General features: G+C 36.4%; 3 protein-coding genes across 3 annotated transcripts; 2 read left to right on the forward strand and 1 right to left on the reverse strand.

The window, feature by feature from the left end:
• The first annotated feature begins 2,202 nt into the window (after nucleotides 1–2,202).
• On the forward strand, nucleotides 2,203–3,086 carry LOC125043212. The gene is made up of 2 exons (XM_047639213.1): nucleotides 2,203–2,251; nucleotides 2,395–3,086. The coding sequence occupies exons 1-2, from the start codon at nucleotides 2,243–2,245 to the stop codon at nucleotides 2,881–2,883; spliced, it is 498 nt and encodes a 165-aa protein (XP_047495169.1). The 5' UTR covers nucleotides 2,203–2,242; the 3' UTR covers nucleotides 2,884–3,086.
• Nucleotides 3,087–5,948: 2,862 nt separating this feature from the next.
• On the reverse strand, nucleotides 5,949–6,892 carry LOC125043326. The gene is made up of 2 exons (XM_047639403.1): nucleotides 6,766–6,892; nucleotides 5,949–6,622 (listed from the first exon to the last, which is right to left on the reverse strand). Exons 1-2 carry the CDS (start codon nucleotides 6,859–6,861, stop codon nucleotides 6,134–6,136), a joined length of 585 nt encoding a protein of 194 aa, XP_047495359.1. The 5' UTR covers nucleotides 6,862–6,892; the 3' UTR covers nucleotides 5,949–6,133.
• Nucleotides 6,893–15,699: 8,807 nt separating this feature from the next.
• LOC125043325 (uncharacterized transmembrane protein DDB_G0281039-like) lies at nucleotides 15,700–23,497 on the forward strand. Its single transcript, XM_047639402.1, has 3 exons — nucleotides 15,700–15,750; nucleotides 18,475–18,726; nucleotides 20,972–23,497. Exons 1-3 carry the CDS (start codon nucleotides 15,739–15,741, stop codon nucleotides 21,749–21,751), a joined length of 1,044 nt encoding a protein of 347 aa, XP_047495358.1. The 5' UTR covers nucleotides 15,700–15,738; the 3' UTR covers nucleotides 21,752–23,497.
• The last annotated feature ends 1,430 nt before the right edge of the window (nucleotides 23,498–24,927 follow it).

The following is a 24,927-nucleotide window of genomic DNA, read 5'->3' on the forward strand; positions in this document are numbered from 1 at the left end:
GAAATAAGTATTGTGTTTTTTATTATCCAAGCCTAAACTTTCGATTTTAAGCAGAGCTCTTCAGACCGTTGGATAGCGACAATTTATTTGAAGTTATCTATGTTTATTGTGAATGTGGGATGTTTTTTACAACCTGGCCTCTTCTCACTGACCCTGCATGTATCATCCTTGTTCTTTTTCGTTTAACTTTTTTTTTTGTTCCAGGACTGAAAGTTAAGTTTGAGAAATACGAAAAAAATGGAAAATGAAAACGGTGAAATGATCGTTTTTGTTGTGATTTGATCTTCCATTATTTGTTATTATTTCATTCTTATATACCATTCATACCAATAAAAAAATAAATAATTAGTCGAAGCTCGATTTATTCTCAATACTGTTGTTGTTTTCCTTGCTGTGTTAATGTTATCATCACTATATAATACATTCAATGTATATATTTTACTGTATCTGCTGTGCACAGTTTTCTTTCTCATTTTTAAAAATGTATTGACTTAAGTATGAAAAAAACAATGCCATAACATGACTAGGTGAATGATGAATGTAAACGAGATGAATTAGAAATATATTGGTTAATACAAACCCAAAATAAGAATAGTCTAAGCTGCTATGATGGTGATGTTTCCTGTGAATGTGTCTAGTCAAGCAAACATAACACAGGTATTCATAAACCCACGGGGATGGGTTAGGTCGTTAGGATTTAGTAGCTAGTACATCCAAACCTTCATTTCAGTATCTTCATATGCCATTTTCATGTACCTGATATGCCTACATATCGAAACAAACATGGCTACACACACACATAACCCTTGTTTTCCGTAGTGCGATGAGAGATGAGCCCACGGGTATTTACAAATAACGTAATAACTTATACACCCACATCATTATTTCAGTGTCCTCGTAGGTGCCCTATTTCACGTAACTAATAGTCCCATATGTTAAAACACACGTAACTACACACAAACACGTCGCTGGTTTTCCGTGGTGCGATGAGAGATGGTTCAGTAATCAGTGACGACTAAAGTGAAATCTCTTGCCTGGTCAGCTGGCAACCACACCCGACGCTCGCTATCGCTGGGAACTGACTTCCCGTTCGTTGTATCGATGGTTACTGTACTAAGACGTCTTTGCTAATTCCATAATGAGAAGGGTGGAAGAAGGAGTTATGCGTATGCTAAGCTGATGCATTGTTGCAAATACGCTGTGTGTATTTACAGGCACAGACACTCATAGACATACATGTTTATAACACTTGCATGCATACATACATATATATATATATATATATATATATATATATATATATGTATGTGTGTGTACATGCACACACACACACACACACACACACACACACACACACACACACACACAAATATATATAAATATATGTATGCATATACACACATACATGGCACACACACATGGATATATATATATATATATATATATATATATATATATATATAATCGTATATGTATATACGCACACGCACATATATGTGTATGTGTGGACATTTATATGTATATACATATACAATATATTCTTATATATGTTTGTATGTATGTACCTATAATTATATATAAATACATGCATCTATATGTAAAACACTTACATGTATACATAAGTATATGCATATGTGTGTTTGTACGTGTGTAAGTGTCAATTAGATTTCTTCCTCTCCCTTTCTTTCTAAAACCTTATTAATTGAAGAACACCATCCTCAAAAATATCGATGGTCGATATTTCAGTTTGATCTTTAGAGATTTAAGTCCTTAGTGCAATAATGATTTTTATTTTTTAATGTGATCACCAAAACAAATAGATAATTCACACTATCAACTTTTAAAATTCTAATATATATTTGTGTTATTCCACATTTGGTATTGATATTCAATTTTATTTCTGTATTAGAAAATCGGAGCTGAAATAAGGAGGAAATTTGATACTAATTAACAAAGTACCGACTCACTACTCTGCGTGCCTGTCGCCATGCTTAGTAACAAGGTACCTGAAACATGGAAAAAAATTTAAACCCATGTGCCCACCCTCCTGCCACCCTCCACACACACTACAAGACACCCCTCCCCCTTCTGTGCCCATCCTCACTTCCCCCATCGCAAGAGTGAGGCAGCCCCGCCCTTCCGTGACGTCACTACGATGGGACTACTTAAGGCCCGTCCGTCCTCGACTCGGCACCACAAGTCTTTGTACACCGTCTGTACACCGCCAACCACCATCACCGCCATGAAGTCCGTAAGTAAACCTGCTCGAGTTTTTGCTCTTCAAGCACCCAGGGAACATGAATCCAAAGCCAAATCCAGCTGACGATAGACTTGACCAAAGCACACAGGGGGACGTCCCCTCTCCTTCGTGTCTCACAGTGCCTTCTCCTGCAGATGCTGATCCTGTCCGCCCTGGTCGCTTGTGCCGCCGCCTCACTGGTGGTGCCAGGCCCCATTGCAGTGCGTGCCCCCTCCCACGACTCTGCCATCATCCAGAGCCACCGTCTGGGCGGCAACTTCGCCTACTCCACCCACGAGGCTCACGCCTACGCCGTGCAGACACCCGTCATTGGCCAGCGCACCGTGCCCGTCGGCGTCTCCTACCACCACGGCGTCCCCGTCGTCAAGACCTCCACTGACTACATCACCCACAAGATCCCCCAGGTCGCCTATACCTACCCACAGGTCACCGTGCAGGCTGCCGTACCCCAGGTCGCCGTGCAGGCTGCGGTGCCCCAGGTAGCCACCTATGCCGCTGGTCTGCCCTTTGCCGGTACCTACGCTGCTGGTCTGCCTTTTGCCGGCACCTACGGCGCTGTGCCCTACCCCTACGCCGCCGTCGTCGCCGCCAAGCCCGCTGAGCCCGCCGCTGAGGAGGCCTAAGATGAACCTGTGACTGGATCCTGCAGGACGCTTCCCGTCCCCTTTGTCTCCTCCTTCCTTCGACGGCCGATCCTGGCGTGGCCGCCCGGCGCAGCGACAGAGCCTCCGGGTTGGTCGCTGCGCCTTGTATAGCTACGGTGTACAAACTTGTGTTATAATGTTAATTTAAAATGAAAATTGTTTAATAAAAACAATTTAATTTTCGTCTACATTTCCATTCAAACCTCTTATATTTTGCTTTCATGATGTTACTAGCACCAAGGGAAACATCAACAAAACTACGTAAAGTAAAACATGCATACATATCAATCCATTTCATATACATACATGCAGACTGAGGCAAACACTCATGCACCAACAGGCATAAGTGTCTATCTGACTGCCTAGTAGTTGAAGAATAATAAGGAACCGACCTCGCCTGGCATTAGCCTTCCGAACAAAAATAAGAAAAGCATATTTCATAAAAAAAAGAAGAAGAAAAAAAAAAGCAATCCTTGAAGGAACTTTAGTACTGTCCGGAAGATTTTTTTTGAAAAAGTTATGTTGTTCATCCAAAAACTGGTATATGGTAACCAAAATAGAAGCTTTGATTTGCCACACTATCATGTAGTGCAATATATATATATATATATATATATAAATATATATTTGCAAATGTGGAATGGACTATGCATTGATTTACAACACACGGACACGCATACACACAGACACACATACATATATCTATTTATCTATCTATCTATCCATCTCTCTCTACACATACACACATTTGCATGTTTGTTTATATGTATGTGAGTCAGTGCGTGTTTTTAAGCAAACATTTTGAACAATTATAGATATTTACATACATACGAATATACTGCATATGTAAAAAGAGATACTGATATAAGCGTCTGTTTTTGTTTAACGTTCTTGCGGCGGTTCCATAACGACATAGAGATATTATTTACACCGGTCTTCCCTGTTAACGAAGAAGGGTAATCCCAGGGTAGGAATTCTAGCCTTTGGCAAGAGGAGACTTCCATGGGTGTGTCGAGGTCAATCTTTTTTCGTTTTTTTCGGTCCATTTTTTCTCTCTTTTTCTTTTATCTTATTATTATTCGCGCATGTTATAATTTGATTGGATTTTCTTCCTTGATTTATTTGTGTTAGATGTTTATTTCCCGTTCCTCTGCTTTGCTTTTCTTCCGTTTTCTTACTGTTTTACTGTTCATTAAAATAAAAAAAACCCAAGTCATTACTTATTCGTACTAACCCCATTCTACTAAAATATAATTAAAGGATACCAGTAAAAAATATCTTAAAATATAGAAAAAGAGTATCTTAAAATAAATACATAAAACAAAAAAATTATACAACTACCTGGTCATGAAATCCAAAGAGGGTCGCTTTGGATCTTACGCTCCATGCAGGGCCCTCACCTTCACCTTAGCTGCAGACGATGCTCCTGGTCACTATAAGAGGAATCGTTGGAACGAGGTTTTTGGCGCTGGCCGTGAGAGTCAGCAACCCCAATGGGACTTTTAACAGCGTCGTAACTTTGTCTTATATGGATACTTTGTCTTGTATGTTACGCTTTAGTTTAGTTTCTTGTTTGTGACTTGTGCTGTATCGGTGATTTTTATCATTTAGGGCAGATGAGATTTATTATCTCTGTTTCTCTCTTTATATATATATATATATATATATATATATATATATATATATGTGTGTGTGTGTGTATGTGTGTGTATGTATATATATATATGTATATATATATAAACACACACATAGAAAATTAGATAGACAGATATTTATAAATGTATGTAAACATATAAATGTGCAAATATATGTGTATGTTTTCGAAATCCTACGGGGTTTGATCTTCAGACATGAAGATGAAATACAGGAGGCTTTCGAAACTGTTGTCTCCTTTTCAATTAAACTTATTTCTGCATATATATATACATATATATGATATTGTTATATGTATGTATATATGTGTACACACACACACACAATCTCCCCCTCTCTCTCACTCTCTCTCTCTCTCTCTATATATATATATGGACACATACATGTACACACACACACACACACACACACACACATATATATAAATAGAAATATAGACATTCATTCCACTGCAGGACATAGCCTTTTCTCAATTCACTATTGGGAAGTTATATGGCAGTCACCCTTGCCTAATTGGATGCCCTTCCTAATCAACCGCGGTTCGGCATGAAAGCACTTGATTTCCTCTACGACACTTGCGTTTGACTTCTCAAGCCGATATGTCGTTTTCTCACCGTTAGCAGTCGGTGCACGGGGAATTGAACTCGGGACCACGAGGGTCAGAGTCCAGTGCTCTAACGACTGGACTATCGCGGCAGTTATGTATATATATATATGCACACACCCACACACATATACATATATATACACATATATGTGTGTGTGTGTGTGTGCATACATATATACACACATGTGTATATATATTCAAAGATATAACATAATAGTAAATATATATAAATTTATATAGATATGTATGTAAATAAATAAATATATATTATATATATTATGTATATCATATATATACAAATATATATGCATACATACATGTATAGCATATATATGTTATACATGTAAATATATATACATATATAGTTTATATATATGCGTGCTTTGTGTGTATACAGACATGCATACATATATATATTTAAATACACAAATACGAATATAAATATATGTTTGTATATATATATATAAATATATATATATATATAATAGACATGCACACACACATATGTATATGTATACGTATACACAATTATAAATATAAGTGTATTTATGTATGTTTGTGTGTGCGTAGGTGTGTGTTTGTGTGTGCATGCATAGATATGTGTGTATGCGTTTGTAAATATATATACACGTCTGTGCATGCACACACAAACATACACACACACTATATATATAAAATTATGCTTGTATTTACATTTTAATTCATATATACACAAATGTGTATATATATGTTCTATCTATTCTAGTTGTTTTCTTTCTTAGGAGTTACTGATACATTGCAGGAATAACTTTAGATTGTTTTATTAACACTATGACACAAGTCTGTACACCGTAGCTATACAAGGCGCAGCGACCAACCCGAAGGCTCTGTCGCTGCGCCGGGCGGCCACGCCAGGATCGGCCGTCGAAGGAAGAAGGAGGAGACAAGGGGGACGGGAAGCGTCCTGCAGGATCCAGTCACAGGTTCATCTTAGGCCTCCTCAGCGGCGGGCTCAGCGGGCTTGGCGGCGACGACGGCGGCGTAGGGGTAGGGCACAGCGCCGTAGGTGCCGGCAAAAGGCAGACCAGCAGCGTAGGTACCGGCAAAGGGCAGACCAGCGGCATAGGTGGCTACCTGGGGCACGGCAGCCTGCACGGCGACCTGGGGTACGGCAGCCTGCACGGCGACCTGTGGGTAGGTGTATGCGACCTGGGGGATCTTGTGGGTGATGTAGTCAGTGGAGGTCTTGACGACGGGGACGCCGTGGTGGTAGGAGACGCCGACGGGCACGGTGCGCTGGCCGATGACGGGTGTCTGCACGGCGTAGGCGTGAGCCTCGTGGGTGGAGTAGGCGAAGTTGCCGCCCAGACGGTGGCTCTGGATGATGGCAGAGTCGTGGGAGGGGGCACGCACTGCAATGGGGCCTGGCACCACCAGGGAGGCGGCGGCACAAGCGACCAGGGCGGACAGGATCAGCATCTGCAGGAGAAGGCACTGTGAGACACGAAGGAGAGGGGACGTCCCCCTGTGTGCTTTGGTCAAGTCTATCGTCAGCTAGATTTGGCTTTGGATTCGTGTTCCCTGGGTGCTCGAATAGCAAAAACACGAGTAGGTTTACTTACGGACTTCATGGCGGTGATGGTGGTTGGCGGTGTACAGACGGTGTACAAAGACTTGTGGTGCCGAGACCAGGACGGACGGCCCTTAAGTAGTCCCATCGTGGTGACGTCACGGAAGGGCGGGGCTGCCCCCCTCACACTGCGTTAGGGGCGAAGATTAACAGAAAGGGATATATCATGTAATGGAATATATTGTGTATCTTTTCTTTCATTAAAGGAGCAAGCACTCAGGATTTCAATATTTTATGAATTATTCTGTTTACCAAGATCGGTGCCAATGAAATTTTGAAAACAACATTGTCTGCATTTTATAGTTATCACGACCTTGTAAGATGTATGTGATTTTTTTTTAACATTATTTCCTGATTTGTATTTGTATCTTCATCTGCGTTATTCATATATCAGTAGTTAATACATATTATCCATATTACGACTTAGATACTAAATACAATAAAGTACTCACGGCTATCAGTGAGTTTGTGTGACAAATCAAGAAGGCGATATATGTGTATATATTATATATGTTATATATATTTGTATAAATAGGATATATGTATGATATATGCGTATCTGTCTATATATCTATATATTATTTATATTTCATATATATCTATTCATTTATATATATACACACATATATGTATATGTATATATATGTATACACACACATATATATATATATATATATATATATATATATATATAATATAATACACACATATATATATAATTTAATACATATACATACACACATATATATAATACACACACACACATATATATAATATAATATATACACACACGTATATGTATATCTATATATATATATATATATACATTATATATATACACATTTATATTTTATATATATATCTATTCATTTATATACACACACACACACACACACACACACACATATATATATATATATATATATGTATATACATGTATACACACACACACACACATCTATATATATCATAATACACACACACACACATATATATATAGTTTAATATATATACATACACATATATATATAAAACACACACACATATATAATATAAAATATACACACACACGTATATGTATATCTATATATATATTATATATACACATGTGCGTATGTGTATGTTGTATAAAAATACATACAAACTTACATAAACACACACATGCATATGTACAAACAGATGTATTTGTGCGTTTACACGTTCGCATTTACTCTGCCATTAACCGTGAGCTCCATCGCATATATATATTTAATATTCTGCGTTTGTGTGCCTGAATGCTGTGGGTTATTTTGGGTCTTCAAGAATTCTTGTATGACAGTGTTAGTTCAGGCTTATCAAGAACGTTCGAGGGCATGTGAAAAAGAAATACGGTTACTTACATGTTGTATTATTTTTTTGGTTATATAGTGGACATTTCTTATTAATCATAAATATGTAACATATGACGGCTTGGAATACGGGATTTTTAAAAGAGTAAATATGTACATAAAGCATATATATTGCATATGATTAGTAGGGATTAGAGATAAAAAAAAAAAAAAAAAAAAATACATATATATATATATATATATATATATATATATATATATATATATATAAGGAATATATTTTAAACACGATTAACATGCATTCGGGATTCTTAAAAGATCATCACTACTCTCCACTGAAACAATATAAAAAACATTTTTTACATTGGTAAATTATATTGAATATAATAGAATGATTGTTATCAATAACAGGAAACAGCGCTAGATAATATACAAGCCAGATTTATAATCCAATAATTTCCCAGGGAGAACTATTCAAATCCATACCGTCTTCCATGAATTATCCTGTTTTATTATTTTTTTTGTTGGTCGATGCGTAAGATACCAGCAAGTAAAATCCGTTGCTGAACAAAAAACGTTTTTTTAATTTCACTTATTTCATATCACAGATTCATGTAATATCTCTCTCTCTCACATTCACACACACACACACACACACACACACACACACACATCAAAAAAAAAAAAAAAAAAATCCGCGCCATGTCCTCAGTACGGTACATACTTGTAACAAGCGACACTCATTTTGACTAATAATACCGCAGTCACCACACGAGCATCATCCAGCGGCCACAATTGTCCATCATTATCACCGCTAGAAGTACCTGTGGCTTTCCTTCTGCTCTAATCCTTTATGCAGGAAGTACATGGCGATGAGCTTCCGAATACGTTGTAACAGTCTTATTTATGTTATTATGATTACAATAATTATTATGACATTATTATTATTATTATCATTATCACAGTAGTAGTAGTAGTAATAATGGTAATAATAATAGTAGTGCTAATAACTATACTACTACTACTAATTATTCTGTTACAACTACTATTAATAATTATACTACTACTACGAATGATAATGATAATAATAATAGTAATAATATTGATGTTTATTATTATAATAATTTTAATGATAATCAGTATGATGCTACTACTATTATTAGTAATGATTATGATAATAACAATGATAATAGAAAGGAATAAGGATGATTATGATAGTAATGATACGAATAATGGTTGATATTAATAATACAAATAATGACAATAACAACAACTACAGCAACAATAATAATGATAATGATAATAATAACGATAATGATAATCATGATACTGATAATAACGAATGTAGTAAGGTAGTGTTAATGAATAGCTACAATGATAACAGTAATAATCGCAATGGTAATCATTATCCCATAAGGTTAATAGACAGAGAATCAGATACATATTATTAATAAACATGGTAGGGAGTTACTAGCCTAACCTCGGTGGAAACTCTACGGGTACATACTCCGTATTTCACCACCAGGGCGTCACAAATAATAAGGATGAAGATGTATTACAAAGTGTTTATATGATAATGATGGTATTAGTTGTAGTGATATTGGTAGTGATGGCAATACTAAAATTATTAATGATGAAGATAATAATGATAACGATGATTTAGTTGAATAATATCAATGGTTATTGTTATGGTGAAAATAATGATAGTGATAATGATGACAATACTGACATTAGTTATGATTGCTACCGTTATCATTGTCTTTATTAGCGGTATCATTACTATCAGTATTGTTACAATCATTATCGTTATTATTAACAAATTTAATATTACAGTCATTATTCTCATAAATATTAATGCTAGTATAATACTTTATTGTCTTACTCATTATTGTCGTTATCATGAATAATGATAAAGATTATTGTGAAATAAATAAAAGCAACTGTAATTGTAACACGAGAAATATGCTTGTTACAGTTATTTCTTTAACATTGTAAATCTCAGTCTTATCATTATCATTAACACTATTTTTCCCATCATCATTATTATCATTACAAATCATTATTCTTACTAGCATCGTCATTATCATCACATCACCATCATTCCTCTTTCTATCATCATCAATGTTATCATCACATCATCGTATCCATCAGTCAAGGCCGTCATTTAGGAGCGAATGGTTGTAAAGACACCCACCCCTCCCTTAGGACTCGGCTACCCCCCCCCACCACCACCACCACCCACCCACCCAAGACCTGGCTCCTCCTCCTCCTCCTCAAGACTCAATTGAAGATTCCTTGGGACTTCCCCGAAAATTGCTCTCGGGTGCAGAAAGGGTTACCTTACGATTGTTCCCTTAAAATCTAGATTTGCTCCTTGCTAATAATTATGATAACATCAATGATGATGACAGTGATAATTATGAGAATAATGATAATAATGATTATAATAAAAGTGATAATGATAATGATGATGATGATGTACACATTGTTAAAAATAATAACAAAAACAATAATATAAAAAATAATGATAGTGATCAAAATAATGATGATGATGATGATTATAATATTAATGATAACAACAACAATAATAATAATAATATTGATAATAATAATAATTACAATAATAATGAATAAAATAATAATGATAATGATAATGATAGTGATCAAAATGATGATGATGATGATGATGATGATGATGATGATGATGATGATCATCATAACAATGCTGCTACTGATAATAAAAATAGTAATAATAATAATAATAATAATAACAATAATGACAATAATAATAATGAATAAGATAATAATAATAATGATAATAATAATGATAATAATTATAATAATGGTAATAATAATAATAATAATAATAATGATAATAGTAATATAATAATGATTATAATAATCATAATCATAATGAAAGTAATATACCTACATATATATGTATATACATACATATGCATATATACACACATATATGTGTGTGTGTGTGTCCATTTGCATGACGAATTTCTTACGCCTGAAAAAAATGCAGATGATATAAAACATGAACGTTCTCTCTGCTTCATTTTTCATTCCTCCTTTGATGCTTCAGGACAAAGGTTCTGAATCTTTTTTGGCTGCGACCCAACATCCTGTCCAGATTGACTATGACGACCTACACACATTCAGAAACAGTAGTAGATGAGTAAATGTAAGCTATTTTTTTATGAAATTGTAAGACTTAGGTATTCTATACACGGGATTAATACCTTATTCATACATTTTGAATAGGTATATTAGGGAGAAAAATGTGCACATATTTTATTATTAATCTCACGTCTGTTATAATTGCCATCACTAACACAATCACAAATGTTTGAATGATCATGGTTACATCTACTGTTATTATGATTATCGTTACTTTACCTATTGCTTTATCAGACACTAAATGCGTGACCTAATGTAATGAGTTCAGATGATAATGATAATGGTAATAGTATTGATAAAAATAAAAATAATAATAATAATAATAATAATAATAATAATAATAATAATAGTAATAACTAATAATAATAAACACACAAATATATACATATATATAAACATAAACATACATATATATATATATATATATATATATACCTATATATACATATATATACACATGTACACACACACACACACACACACACACACACACACACACACACACACACATACACACACACACACACACACACACACATATATATATATATATATACACACACACACACACATATATACAAATATATAGATATATATATGTACATATATATATATATATATATAATATACAGCATCGTTACTGTTTTGTTCTCTACCATCCACCCGTGGTATCCACCAAAGCTCTACTACTCCACCACCTCACCCATACTCCCTGATCCTCTGAAAGTGAGATACCAAAGCTCTAAATTATCCGACATGCTCAAAAAAGTTGATATATCAACGAGGTCATGCGCATCGCACCGGTAACACCACTCTTTAAAAGTCCTTACCCAACAATGTAATAAGGTAAATTGATTCAGTAAAAGCTCATTTATACTAGAGTAAACTCCAGCATCTGAATCTAACTAACCAAAGCAAAATAGTACGACAATATAAAAGAACTTTGCGGGCTGAAAAGGGCACGCGCACGTTACCTTGCATCAAACACCTGGCCGGCCAAGACGCGGCGAACGATGTAAACAAACTATTCGCCGCAGTCTGCCAACGCCTCCTCAGCTTCGATACCATCCAGCTCCCCGCCTGTCTCCTCATGCGACCTCCTGCTCCGGTAGATGAAGAGTATGAAGTCCGCCAAAAGGCCAATGACATCCTTATGCCTCTTCTGAAGGAGTTCGTCCCTGAGCTTTCCAAGCCACTTACCTCCTTCTTCAATGCTTCCTCGCAACAAGCAAAGACTCCACCAGATTGGAAAACTTCCTACGTGACAGCTGTGCCCAAGATGCCCTCCCCCGGCACCCTTGACGAGACCCGCCCCGTGTCCATCACCCCCATGCCCTGCCGTCTTGTACGAGTTTCGTGTGAGGGTAGGCCTACGCCGACCTCCACCCCAGCTTCGATCGACAACAGTGTGGAAGCGTAAGATCCACTTCCACTTCTCACTACCTCATAAGCCTCCTGGACTACATTTACACAAATTTAAAAGAACACAAATACCTGCTTCGTCACCAGTCTCACTGATCTCAGCAAGACCTCGTCGACCACACCGTAGTCATCAAGAAAGCATCCGCAATGGGACTCCGGCAATGTCTTGTGGCTTGGCTCGCAGAATTCCACACTGAGCGCCGCCAGGCAGTTCGCCTACAGGGTGCCACGTCCTCCTTTCTGCCCCCTACATGCGAGATGCCCCAGGACACCAAGATAGACCTGCTGTCCTTCTTAAAGGTGATGCACTTTGCCGCGCTGTTCGCATTCACAAGCTGGTGCTAATTAGGCCTCGAATTGACAGACATAAGAACAGCCCTGTACCAACTACAGTTAACCTCATTAATAAGAAATGGGTTTAGGTGTTGTCTTTTTTCCTTTGTAAATAAAATTTGTTTTGATTTACTGTTAATCTAATAATTTATTGTGGCTTCTTACAGTACGATATGAAAGTATCTTAGACATGTCTCATTGTAACTTTGAGCTGTAAGACTGCTACCATCAAATAAACGACCTAAAGACATATACATACATATACATATGTATATGTACATATGTATATGTTAATATGAAATAACAGATAATATAATAATACATATATATAATATGACAGTATATATACACATATTGTAAAATATAAAATATATCTACATAAATATATAAGTATATATATAATATATATAATATATATATATATAATATATATAATATATACAATATATATATATAATATATATACATACATATATATGTATGTATATATATATTTATGTGTGTGTGTGTGTGTTTGTATTATATATATATGAAATATGATATATATATATATATATGTAAGTATCTATGTATGTATGTATATATACATATACTATATTTCATATACATATTATACATACACAACTATGTATGTATATATATATATGTAGATAGATAGATAGTGTACTATATATATATATGCATATATAAATATATATATATATATATATATATATATATATATATGTGTGTGTGTGTGTGTGTGTGTGTGTGTGTGTGTGTGTGTGTGTGTGTGTGTGTGTCTGTGTGTGTGTGTCTGTGTGCGTGTGTATTTATATATGTATATATATGTATATATATATATATAAATATATGCATATATATATATATATATATATATATATTTAAATAGGTAGTTGAATAGATACATAGATAGATACATTGGTATGGATATATATTATACTGCATATATAATATATATATACATATTGCATATATATATATATATATATATATATATATATATATATATATATATATGTGTGTGTGTGTGTGTGTGTGTGTGTGTGTGTGTGTGTGTGTGTGTGCTCGTGTGTGTGTAAGTATATACCTAAAATATAATAATATCTACATATACATATACATACACCCACACACATATGTATATATATATATATATTTATATATATGTACCCACACACATATATATCCAGAGAGAGAGAGAGAGAGAGAGAGAGAGAGAGAGAGAGAGAGAGAGAGAGAGAGAGAGAGAGAGAGAGAGAGAGAGAGAGAGCGAAAGGGGAATTGTAAAAGACACAATGAAACTGTAAAATCGTATAAACTACGAACGAAATTCTATACATACAGACGCATTTACAGATTCACAATGGGATTCATCTTGCGTCTCTTGACAACCTAGTTCTCGACACTCTCTTCATGAAAATGATTATTAAGGAAACCCTAAAATCGAGGAAAAAAAAAGAAAGGAGGGAGGGAAGTCTCATAATATAATTGTGTAAAGTTATGTAGGATATTTCATATGATTTGGTTCTCATTGTGAATGTAGCCTACCAAAGTGGCTCTCTTGCGAATATTTGCGAATGTATATGCAAAGCAGGAAATATAAAACCAAAAATAAATGCAAAAAATATACTAAACAGAGGGACCAGTCACATGAGATAAATCAGAAACGTACAAAATTATTGTTAACAAAATGTATAATGCATTTTAATAACACCAAAAAGGAAAATAAAAAATTGATATAATTTCAAACATGAGACAATAAATAAATATATTATGTTTATGTGCTTGTGTGTGTATGTGAAGTCTACAGGTTCCTTACGTTATGTTTTTTTTTATTATCTTTACACAAAAATAATCAAGAAAGACGTATCCTAAAATAGACTAAAAGTTGGCAGCGAACCATAGGTGATCATGGTGTAGTGTGTATACCGAGAATTTGCTGCATTATGCTAAAAAATGCAGCAGAATATTTACCGTCTATATGTGTTCAAATAATGCACAATGTGGTATGCGTAATATGTAAATAAAAATACTGCATCCAGTTTTGTGTTCTGATAACTAAAAACAAAAGCAGTAGCACTCCTACTATAGCAATGATAAAATTAGAATCAGTCCAAAAAAACGGACACAGGGGATGCCTTCTACCGCCAGAGTACAAATCTACTTCTCATCACTCGTAGATGCGATAAATCTGCTGTATGAATCATGCATAAAACTACACCTAATATGTAAAGGATACCATGCAATACTCTATGGTTACGTTTGAAATTTCTTGTACACGTAAAACCTCAGTAGCAGATGTACTAGTATTAAGTGTGTGTGGGAGGGAGGCTGTCTGCACTGCTACATAGGTATGTTGATAAATAATATTTCCTACTACTGATACTAGCTATTGTCGTTGTATTTTCCCACATATTCAACTTCTCACAAGATGAATCTAAACAAACAGGGACACCAAAACCAAAACCAAAAATGAACACACAAACAAAAGCCAGTCATATGAAAACTCAAAACTAACTCATTCCAAAAAAAACAAAACAGTATTCGTGCCACAAGTAGACGTCGAAGGACCTTATCGTATTTGCGAAGTCTGTACGTGAAGGGCGAGGGTCGAGAACCGTGGGTGCGTGGGAGTGTGTTATAAGGCAGCCAAGATCCTTCTCTCTCGCCACACTCCGCCTCCCGCCACCGCCATGAACGCTCGGGTAAGTGCATCGCTTGTATAATCTAGGGTCCTAATTGCCTTTATCTTTTGTGTGTGGGCGTGATTATTTCGAGTCGATAAAGGATTGGTTATTGTTTGGATTTTATGATTCGTTTGTTATTTTTAGAAGATTTTTTGTAATTGTTTATGTGAAGGTTTTGTGTTGTGTATATTTTTTCCCATCGCGTATATGTCGTTGTCTGAGGCTTTTGCGTAGTCGTAAATAGACGCTTAAGACTTAATGAAGTTAATCATTTATATTTCGTATATTCTTTTATCATAATAGTGTGTTGTCTATTAGATATATCACGAAAAGGTTCTTTTTTTTTTTAAATTTTGTTATTTGAAATCATCAAACCCACGCTCTCCCTCAAAAAAAGAAAAGAAAAAAAAAAATATGTGTAATACCAGACGCTAAACGACAAATGACAACATTGGTGATCTTTTACACTAATAATACACTGACTGCTAAGGTATATATATATATATATATATATATATATATATATACGTGTTGTGAGCTAGAAATGCCATGACCTTGATATCGATCCCCCAAACAAGGAGGGCCACCATAACCCTCAGCGATGTGTTTGTGTGCAACGATGGACAGGCGTATGCATAAACAGCAATGGGAAGACTGTAGATAAAGGTGTGTGTGTATATATATATATATATATATATATATATATATATATATATATATGTATTTACGCAGGTACTTGTGCACGTTCGTAAACACACACACACACAAACACACACACGCGCATACGTGCCTACATGTATGTGCGCACATACACACACAAACACACACACGCGCATACGTGCCTACATGTGTGCGCGCGCGCACACACACACACACACACACACACACACACACACACACACACACACACACACACACACACACACACACACACACACATGCACTCGGCCATTGACACATATGCAAATAACAACTCTTGTAAAGGTATTGCATCGCGCACACAAGCCAGATACACATAAACTTGGAGTGACTAGTGAGAAAAGGAAAACACACACACACACACACACACACACACACACACACACACACACACACACACACACACACCTACAGCCGCCCACACTAACCATTAGCTTCTCCATCATGTCTCCCAAAATATGGTTGCTTGTTCTTTATTTAATTCAAGTTGAGACTAAACCGTTAATACAGACAACAAGCAACTGAGCATGGCGTGTGTTTACAGCCCTGCCGGCATTCTGTAACAAACGACAAAACACTCTGATCCTGAGACTATCCTCCCCGAGAGCACCTGGTGACGCAGTGAACCAGTGAGGGCGGAGTCGTGGTTGTCTATATAAGGAGATCGGGGAGGATTTCTCGGTCTGGTTTCTGAGGGTAATGGGTGTTCCTCGTGCCCCGATTCTGACCTCTGCGCTGTCCTTTTTCGCTTTGGGAAAGGGATCGAAGGAAGGACACGAGGTCGAGGTGTAAGGGTCGCTAGGAATAGGGACGGTGTTTGCATGGCTATGGTTGTAGTAGAAGGTCGAAGGGTATTGAAGGGTAGCAGATGGGTATGTATGAACGGCGACGACGGTCCGGCCTTGGGATAGGATCCGGCCGCCGCCCTGCCTTGCCCTGCCTATAAATGCCCACGCACTTTTCGTCGTGGATATGCCATGTAGCGTCCTCCTTAGGCTGCCCCTTATGGCAATTAGCTCTTATGGCAACCCGCAGCAGGAATCACATTCGCCATTTGCCACGATGTTTACAGAGGCCTTGCGACCTTGGGGCTCGAAGGCAACGGCTCGGGCAGAAGGCGTCGGCGGGGAATATTCATGATGTCTCCGGGCAGCAGCCATCAGCCATGGAGAGCTTATCGGCCGCAGATGGTTCCCTGCGCGACGCGACTGGTTCGCATCCGCCTGGGTGTCACTTGTTCGTGCTGTTTGGGTTTAATTAAGGATAATCTACGTGTGTTGCAAGAGGTGTGGGCGGACAAGTAATCGACCGACACGCCGAGTCCGTCAAACTCATATCCTTAAAGAGGATATGAGTTCAAAGGCTCTAAAATGAAATGCTTAACAACGCGTATGCAGTATACTATTGAAATATCAGTCATTTCTAAACGCCAGTAATTACCTTAGATTACTAGAACAGCAAGTTCTGATTACCGATTTACTCTCGAGATGAGGTATAAAATACCATTTGGCTTCGCACTTTAAATCGATGTTACCGCCAGGCATCAAAAATCATTTTCAAGCCTAAGACATCATCTTGTAAATATAATGTTAAGAAAGCCTTGGACCAGTTGTTTTTAACCTGGGAGCGTGTTCCCTAGGGGTGTATCAGCAATTTCCAAGGGGGTCACGATCATTAATTATATCTATAACGCTCTGAATGAGCATGGCCAAGTAATTAGATTATTGATAATGTGACTAATTCATACTCAATAAGACGACTATGAACATATACACAGGTGCTTCAATCTGGGAAGGAATTTTATGCGTAGATACAAGGCGGGGGGAGGGAAGGACAAAGTCCTAAAGGGGGCGTGGTAGTAAAAAAAGTCAACCACTGACATGGACATATTCCTTTCACATCTTTAAATAATTAAGTAAACATTATTGATCGCCATAATTACCAGCACAAAAAAACACATTTTCTCACCGCTTTCCCCTGTTTTCCTACACCCAAAAATATTATCATTATTATCATTACTCTACCGTACTCTCCCTCCACCAGGTCTTCTTACTAACCGCCCTGTGCAACGTGCTAGGGCGAACAACGGCGGCTGGTCAGCTGAACCGAGTAGGTTCTGGGGGAGTGGTGTATGCGGCGGCGCCCCAAGAGCGAGGGGCGTATGCCGTGGCGAGGGCGGGAGGACCCTACAACTACGGCTACAACACAGGGGACGGCATCGCGAAGGTGGAGGTCCGTCAGCCCACGGGCACTGTCGTCGGTTCCTACAGGTACTTCGACCCCAACGGCAAACAGGTGAGGCGGTGCGCGAGGCCCGGATAGGTGGCCTTCGCTTTTTATCATTCTTTCGCTCTTGTTCCCTTTGTCATGACTGTTATTATTACTTTTTTATAATGTTATTGCTATTATTAGTAGTAGTATTAGTATTAGTATTATTATTATCATTATTGTTATTATTATTATTATTTTTTTTTATTATTATTATCATTATTGTTTTGATGTTGTTGTTTGTTGTTTTTATTAGTACTAATATTATTAGTCGTATTATTATTATTATTATTATTATTATTATTATTATTATTATTATTATTCCTATTATTATTGTTAACAGTAGTAGTAGTAGAAGTATGATTAGTATCGTTACTATTATTTGTATTACTATTATGATAATAAAAATACTAAGCAAAGCGGTAATGATAATAACAATAATAATAATTATAATGATAATGAATATTACTGTTATTGCTATTATCATTTTTGTTAATATCATTATTATTATCATTTTTTATTACCATCATTATAATTATTATTATTGTTATTATTACTGTTATTGTTATTATTATTGTTGTTGTTGTTGTTGTGTAGTAACATAATCATCATCATTGTCAACTTTATTGTCATTACCATTATTATTATTATTATTATTGTTGTTGTTATTATTATCATTATTACTATTATTATTATTATTATCATTATTGCTGTTATTATTATTATTATTATTATTATTATTATTATTATTATTATTATTATAATTATCAATATTGCTATTAATATTTTCATTTTTATTATTAGCACTATTATTATTTATGTCATTATCATTATTTATGTCATTATTATTATTTATGTCATGATTATCATCATTCATTATTATTATCACTATTATTATCATTATTACTGCTATTATTATTATTATTATTATTATTATTATTATTATTATTATTATTATTATTATGTTTTATTATTATAATTATCATTATTTATGTTATTATAATCATTATCATTATTAACATCATTATTATTATAATTATCATTGTAATCATCATCATCATCATAACCATGTTTATTATCATTATTATTATGTTTTTATTATCATTATTATTATCAGTAGTAGTAGCAGCAGTAGTACTAGTAGTGACAGTATTGTTACTGTTATTGGGATTATCAATATTATCATAATAATGATTATTATTATCGTTGTTATCATTAGTATGTTTATTACATTATTATTATCATCATTATTACAGTTACTGTTATCATGATTATTAATATCATAACAGTCTGTGTAACCATAATTATCATTATCATTGTGATTATCATTACTATCATTATTGTTATTATCAGAATCATCATTATTATTGTGACAATCATTATTATAATTTTCGTAACATTAATTAATATAATCAATATTATCATTATTATTGATATCATTACCATTATTAATACTATTGTTCATTATTATATTTATCACGATCATTATCTTTTTTTTGTATTCTTATCATTCTTATCATTAATGTTATTTTTTATCATCATTATTATTATCACAATTATTATTATTACTATTATTATTATTATTGTTGTTATTATTCTTATTATTATCATTATTACTCATATTATCATTATTATATTTGCCACTATAGTAGTTATCATTATTTTTATTATTATCATTATCAGTATTGTGATTAGTATTCTTTTTATTATTATTACCATTATTGTCATGATTAATATTATTGTCATCATTATCATTGTTATTATTATTATTATCACCATTATTATCATAATTATTATCATCATCATCATTATTATTACTATCATCATTTACATCATCACTGTATTATCTTTTATTATAATTATCCTTACCATTATTATTATCAAAACAATCTTCTCATAATTGATCATAACATTACTTTGCTGAGAATTATCATTATTACAAAAGTTATTTTGGATATTGGTTACAGGAAAAAAAAACCCACCGATTAATGATAAATATACGCCATGAGTTTACTTAATGAAGGTACACTTATATGATCAACGTGTTATAAAAGACATTAATCAAACGAGCAATTCAGTGATACATTTGATCAATTTTGGGCAGATGAACTATCTGCGTCTACAATTTTGATGGATGACACTTATAAAAAAACATACATTATTTGTTATGGACCAATTCATCATCTTAGAAAAAAATGGTAAGATAATTAATTTGAGTTATATTCGTTTGAGTTACAGAGTGAATCAGTCATTCACTTCTCTTTATCGCCAGGTGGTTCGTTCGTACATCGCAGACGAGAATGGCTTCAGAGTACTAGGAAACGACCTGCCCATCAGCCCCGATACGCCTGCCTCGCATGTGCTTGGAACCCCTGCCTTCACCGGCGCAGTTGAAGGCACGAGTGAGTTCGACGTCCCGCCTCCTTTGGTTCCCAACGCGCAGTATCAAACGACCCAGGCTGTCAACGTTCCTCAGACGCAGGGGCCCCAGTTCGTACAGCAAGAAGCTGTGCAACAACAGCAAAGCGCTCTCTTGCAGGAACAGCAACGCCAGTTTCAACAGCAGCAGGAGCAACTGGAAGAGCAAAGGCGGCAGCTGAGGCTCCAGCAAGAGAAGCTCGAAGCCTTGCAGAGAGACCTCGAGCAACAGCAGCAGAATTTCCGACAGCAGTACGAAAAGCAGACACAGCAACATGTCTCAACGCAGCCTGAACCGCAGCCGCAGCAGTCCCAGCAGCAGTACCAGTACCAGACGCAGAATACTCTCTCTGGAGGCTACACTTCACCCTACTACTACTACCCACATCAGTACGACTACGATTTCCCCGCAGGCTTCGCTTTCGCAGGGCTTCCGGTCGTGAAGCCTCCAGTGGGGGCGAAGAGAGTACATCCCGAGGAACTCTTCGCGGCGGGACACACGGCTTCCAGAGTGAATACCCATTCGCCTGTGGCTCCTCACCGGAATTACTTGACTCATGACAACCCGATCACCGCCGGACACACGCCGGACCGTCGACACAACTCCAACTATGTGATTGGTCTCGCTCGTTAATCCTATTTTTTTCGGTCAGTGGGTTTTGGAATGTAATTTTTTTTAATGATTCCTGCAACGAGTAATGAGTTAATGGACCGATAGATCGGTGAGTAATAATCCTATGAGTATTGTGACAAATGGTAAAGCTATGTACCAAAGTCATCAACGCCACAGAGCATCTTTAAAATTCATCAGATGTGGACGTCCGTGTTTGGGGGCTAAGGTGTGGGTGCTGACAGAAAGTTGGTGGCGGGCGGGGGACGATGTTATTGCGTGCGGATGTTTGGAATCCAGTCTAACAGACATGTTACCATTCCTCTTGTGCCTATTATAGTGTCACTGCTGATGTCTCATAACTATTTTACCACAACTCGAGGTTAGTCTCTGCAAGTGTTTCCTTCTGACTGTAAACGAGACAGTTACCTTGGGCGTTTCATCTGAATTGTACACATTAAAAGGGAAGTCACTCCCGGAGTTTCCCCTTCAGTGTACACGCTACAAGGGCAGGCACTGCAGGAGTTTCCCCTTCAGTGTACACGCTACAAGGACAGGCACTGCAGGAGTTTCCCCTTCAGTGTACACGCTACAAGGGCAGGCACTGCAGGAGTTTCCCCTTCAGTGTACACATTACAAGGACAGGCACTGCAGGAGTTTCCCCTTCAGTGTACACGCTACAAGGGCAGGCACTGCAGGAGTTTCCCCTTCAGTGTACACGCTACAAGGGCAGGCACTGCAGGAGTTTCCCCTTCAGTGTACACGCTACAAGGACAGGCACTGCAGGAGTTTCCCCTTCAGTGTACACATTACAAGGACAGGCACTGCAGGAGTTTCCCCTTCAGCGTACACATTACAAGGACAGGCACTGCAGGAGTTTCCCCTTCAGTGTACACGCTACAAGGACAGGCACTGCAGGAGTTTCCCCTTCAGCGTACACATTACAAGGACAGGCACTGCAGGAGTTTCCCCTTCAGCGTACACGCTACAAGGGCTGGCACTGCAGGAGTTTCCCCTTCAGTGTACACATTACAAGGACAGGCACTGCAGGAGTTTCCCCTTCAGTGTACACATTACAAGGACAGGCACTGCAGGAGTTTCCCCTTCAGCGTACACATTACAAGGACAGGCACTGCAGGAGTTTCCCCTTCAGTGTACACATTACAAGGACAGGCACTGCAGGAGTTTCCCCTTCAGCGTACACATTACAAGGACAGGCACTGCAGGAGTTTCCCCTTCAGCGTACACATTACAAGGACAGGCACTGCAGGAGTTTCCCCTTCAGTGTACACATTACAAGGACAGGCACTGCAGGAGTTTCCCCTTCAGCGTACACGCTACAAGGGCAGGCACTGCAGGAGTTTCCCCTTCAATGTACACGCTACAAGGACAGGCACTGCAGGAGTTTCCCCTTCAGTGTACACATTACAAGGACAGGCACCGCAGGAGTTTCCCCTTCAGTGTACACACTACAAGGGCAGGCACTGCAGGAGTTTCCCCTTCAATGTACACGCTACAAGGGCAGGCACTGCAGGAGTTTCCCCTTCAATGTACACGCTACAAGGGCAGGCACTGCAGGAGTTTCCCCTTCAGTGTACACGCTAAAATGAGTCTCCCCTGAATTGCACTTTTTCACCACATTGTTTGAATATGGTAACATGAACTCCATGAACAGTGTATAATTGTTATCTAACAATATGTTGTTAACTACTTTAGTTTTTAAGGAATTTAGAGATAGAATTGTAAATTATTAATAAATGTCTTAATGTATATACCAGATTATTTGACCATTTTTTTAAAAGAGAATGCCATACTGATTTGTGCGTGTATGTGTGTGTGTGTGTGTGTGTGTGTGTGTGTGTGTGTGTGTGTGTGCGCGTGTGTGTGTGCGTGTGTGTGTGTGAGTATGTGTATGTGTGTACGCACGCCAGAGGACTGTAGCGACCAAAATTCCAGTTCCTTGGAAATAGTAAAAAAAACTATTGCCTTTAAAACTATTAGTCCTTTTCGAGAACATAAATTCGTAAGCAGTACAAAAGAATAACGAAGTAAATCAGATAAAATCATAAAGTGACAGCGACAAAAATGGTAAACGAGAGCGTAAAATGCGAAAAAAACAACAATTCTGATGAATTAGTAATAACTCAAGACATTATAATAAACTCAGAGTGGACGGTAAGAACGATGATTAACAACAGAGAAATGCAGTAAGATGAAACAATAAAACATTAAGAATGCAAGAGTAACAAAACACGACAAAGACAAATAAAAACAACAATGTAGCATGGTGACAGATAAGCAATAGTTAAGAACAGCACTAAAATTTCACTGAGAAAGTAAAAGTAAAAGTAAATGCAGTAAAAACCAAAGTGATAAGTATAAAACACAGATAAATAACATGTAAAAACAACAACACGTGATAAAATAACGGGTAAGCAATAGTTCACAACAATACTATTGAAACTATATTATACATGAATTATACATGAAATTAAATGAATTTTGCCATAATTGAAAGCGAGTCTTTGAAGAGACAAAGCTAGCAAGGAAATCGTGACAAATGAAAAGAGACTGAATATTGTTACTCCTGAAAAGCGTACGTCATACATAACCAATGAATATTAACCAATATACTAAGTCCAGTGTAAATACAATCTACAAAAGCAACGGAAAGCCTATGACGAAGTTCAGCTGAGAGAAGGGAAGATGCAAACTCACACAGATCCAGTTCACGCTGTTTATTGTCTTGGGTCTTGTTATCTACAATTACATACAATTCAAATAGAATCCATAATAACACACAAGAAATTTGAATGCACCCATTAAAATAAAGAAGAAATACGATAATCTAAAGTAAGAAAATAAACCATATGCTTTAATACATCCAAATAAAACGCAGCAAAAAAAAAAAAAAAAAAAAAAAAAAAAAAAAAAAACACACACAAGGTAGGAATAAAAAATAAGCACTTAACATCTTAAGTTGAAGTATCCATATCAAATTTGTAAACACATAACACAGTCACTTTTAAATCTACAAACAGAAAGTAAATCTCATCAGTAAAACCAAAGGTGATATTTAATGTAATTAAAGTAAACAAAAACGAGGTCAAAAGAAAACGGGCAAAGGGATAAAATATTTCCGCGCAGAAAAAAAAAAAAGTCAAGCACGAATGCAACTGCGATGTTTCTGGATCATTGAC

Source organism: Penaeus chinensis, chromosome 33, assembly GCF_019202785.1.
Source record: "Penaeus chinensis breed Huanghai No. 1 chromosome 33, ASM1920278v2, whole genome shotgun sequence".
In the NCBI taxonomy this organism is placed as follows: domain Eukaryota; kingdom Metazoa; phylum Arthropoda; class Malacostraca; order Decapoda; family Penaeidae; genus Penaeus; species Penaeus chinensis.

Excerpts from the sequence above, each read along its gene's own strand:
- LOC125043325 (XM_047639402.1), top strand. Across the intron at positions 18,727-20,971 it reads TCGACCCCAACGGCAAACAG|GTGGTTCGTTCGTACATCGC; the intron begins GTGAGGCGGTGC and ends CTTTATCGCCAG.
- LOC125043326 (XM_047639403.1), bottom strand. The coding sequence starts at position 6,861 with ATGGGACTACTTAAGGGCCGTCCGTCCTGGTCTCGGCACCACAAGTCT. Across the intron at positions 6,623-6,765 it reads CCATCACCGCCATGAAGTCC|ATGCTGATCCTGTCCGCCCT; the intron begins GTAAGTAAACCT and ends CTTCTCCTGCAG.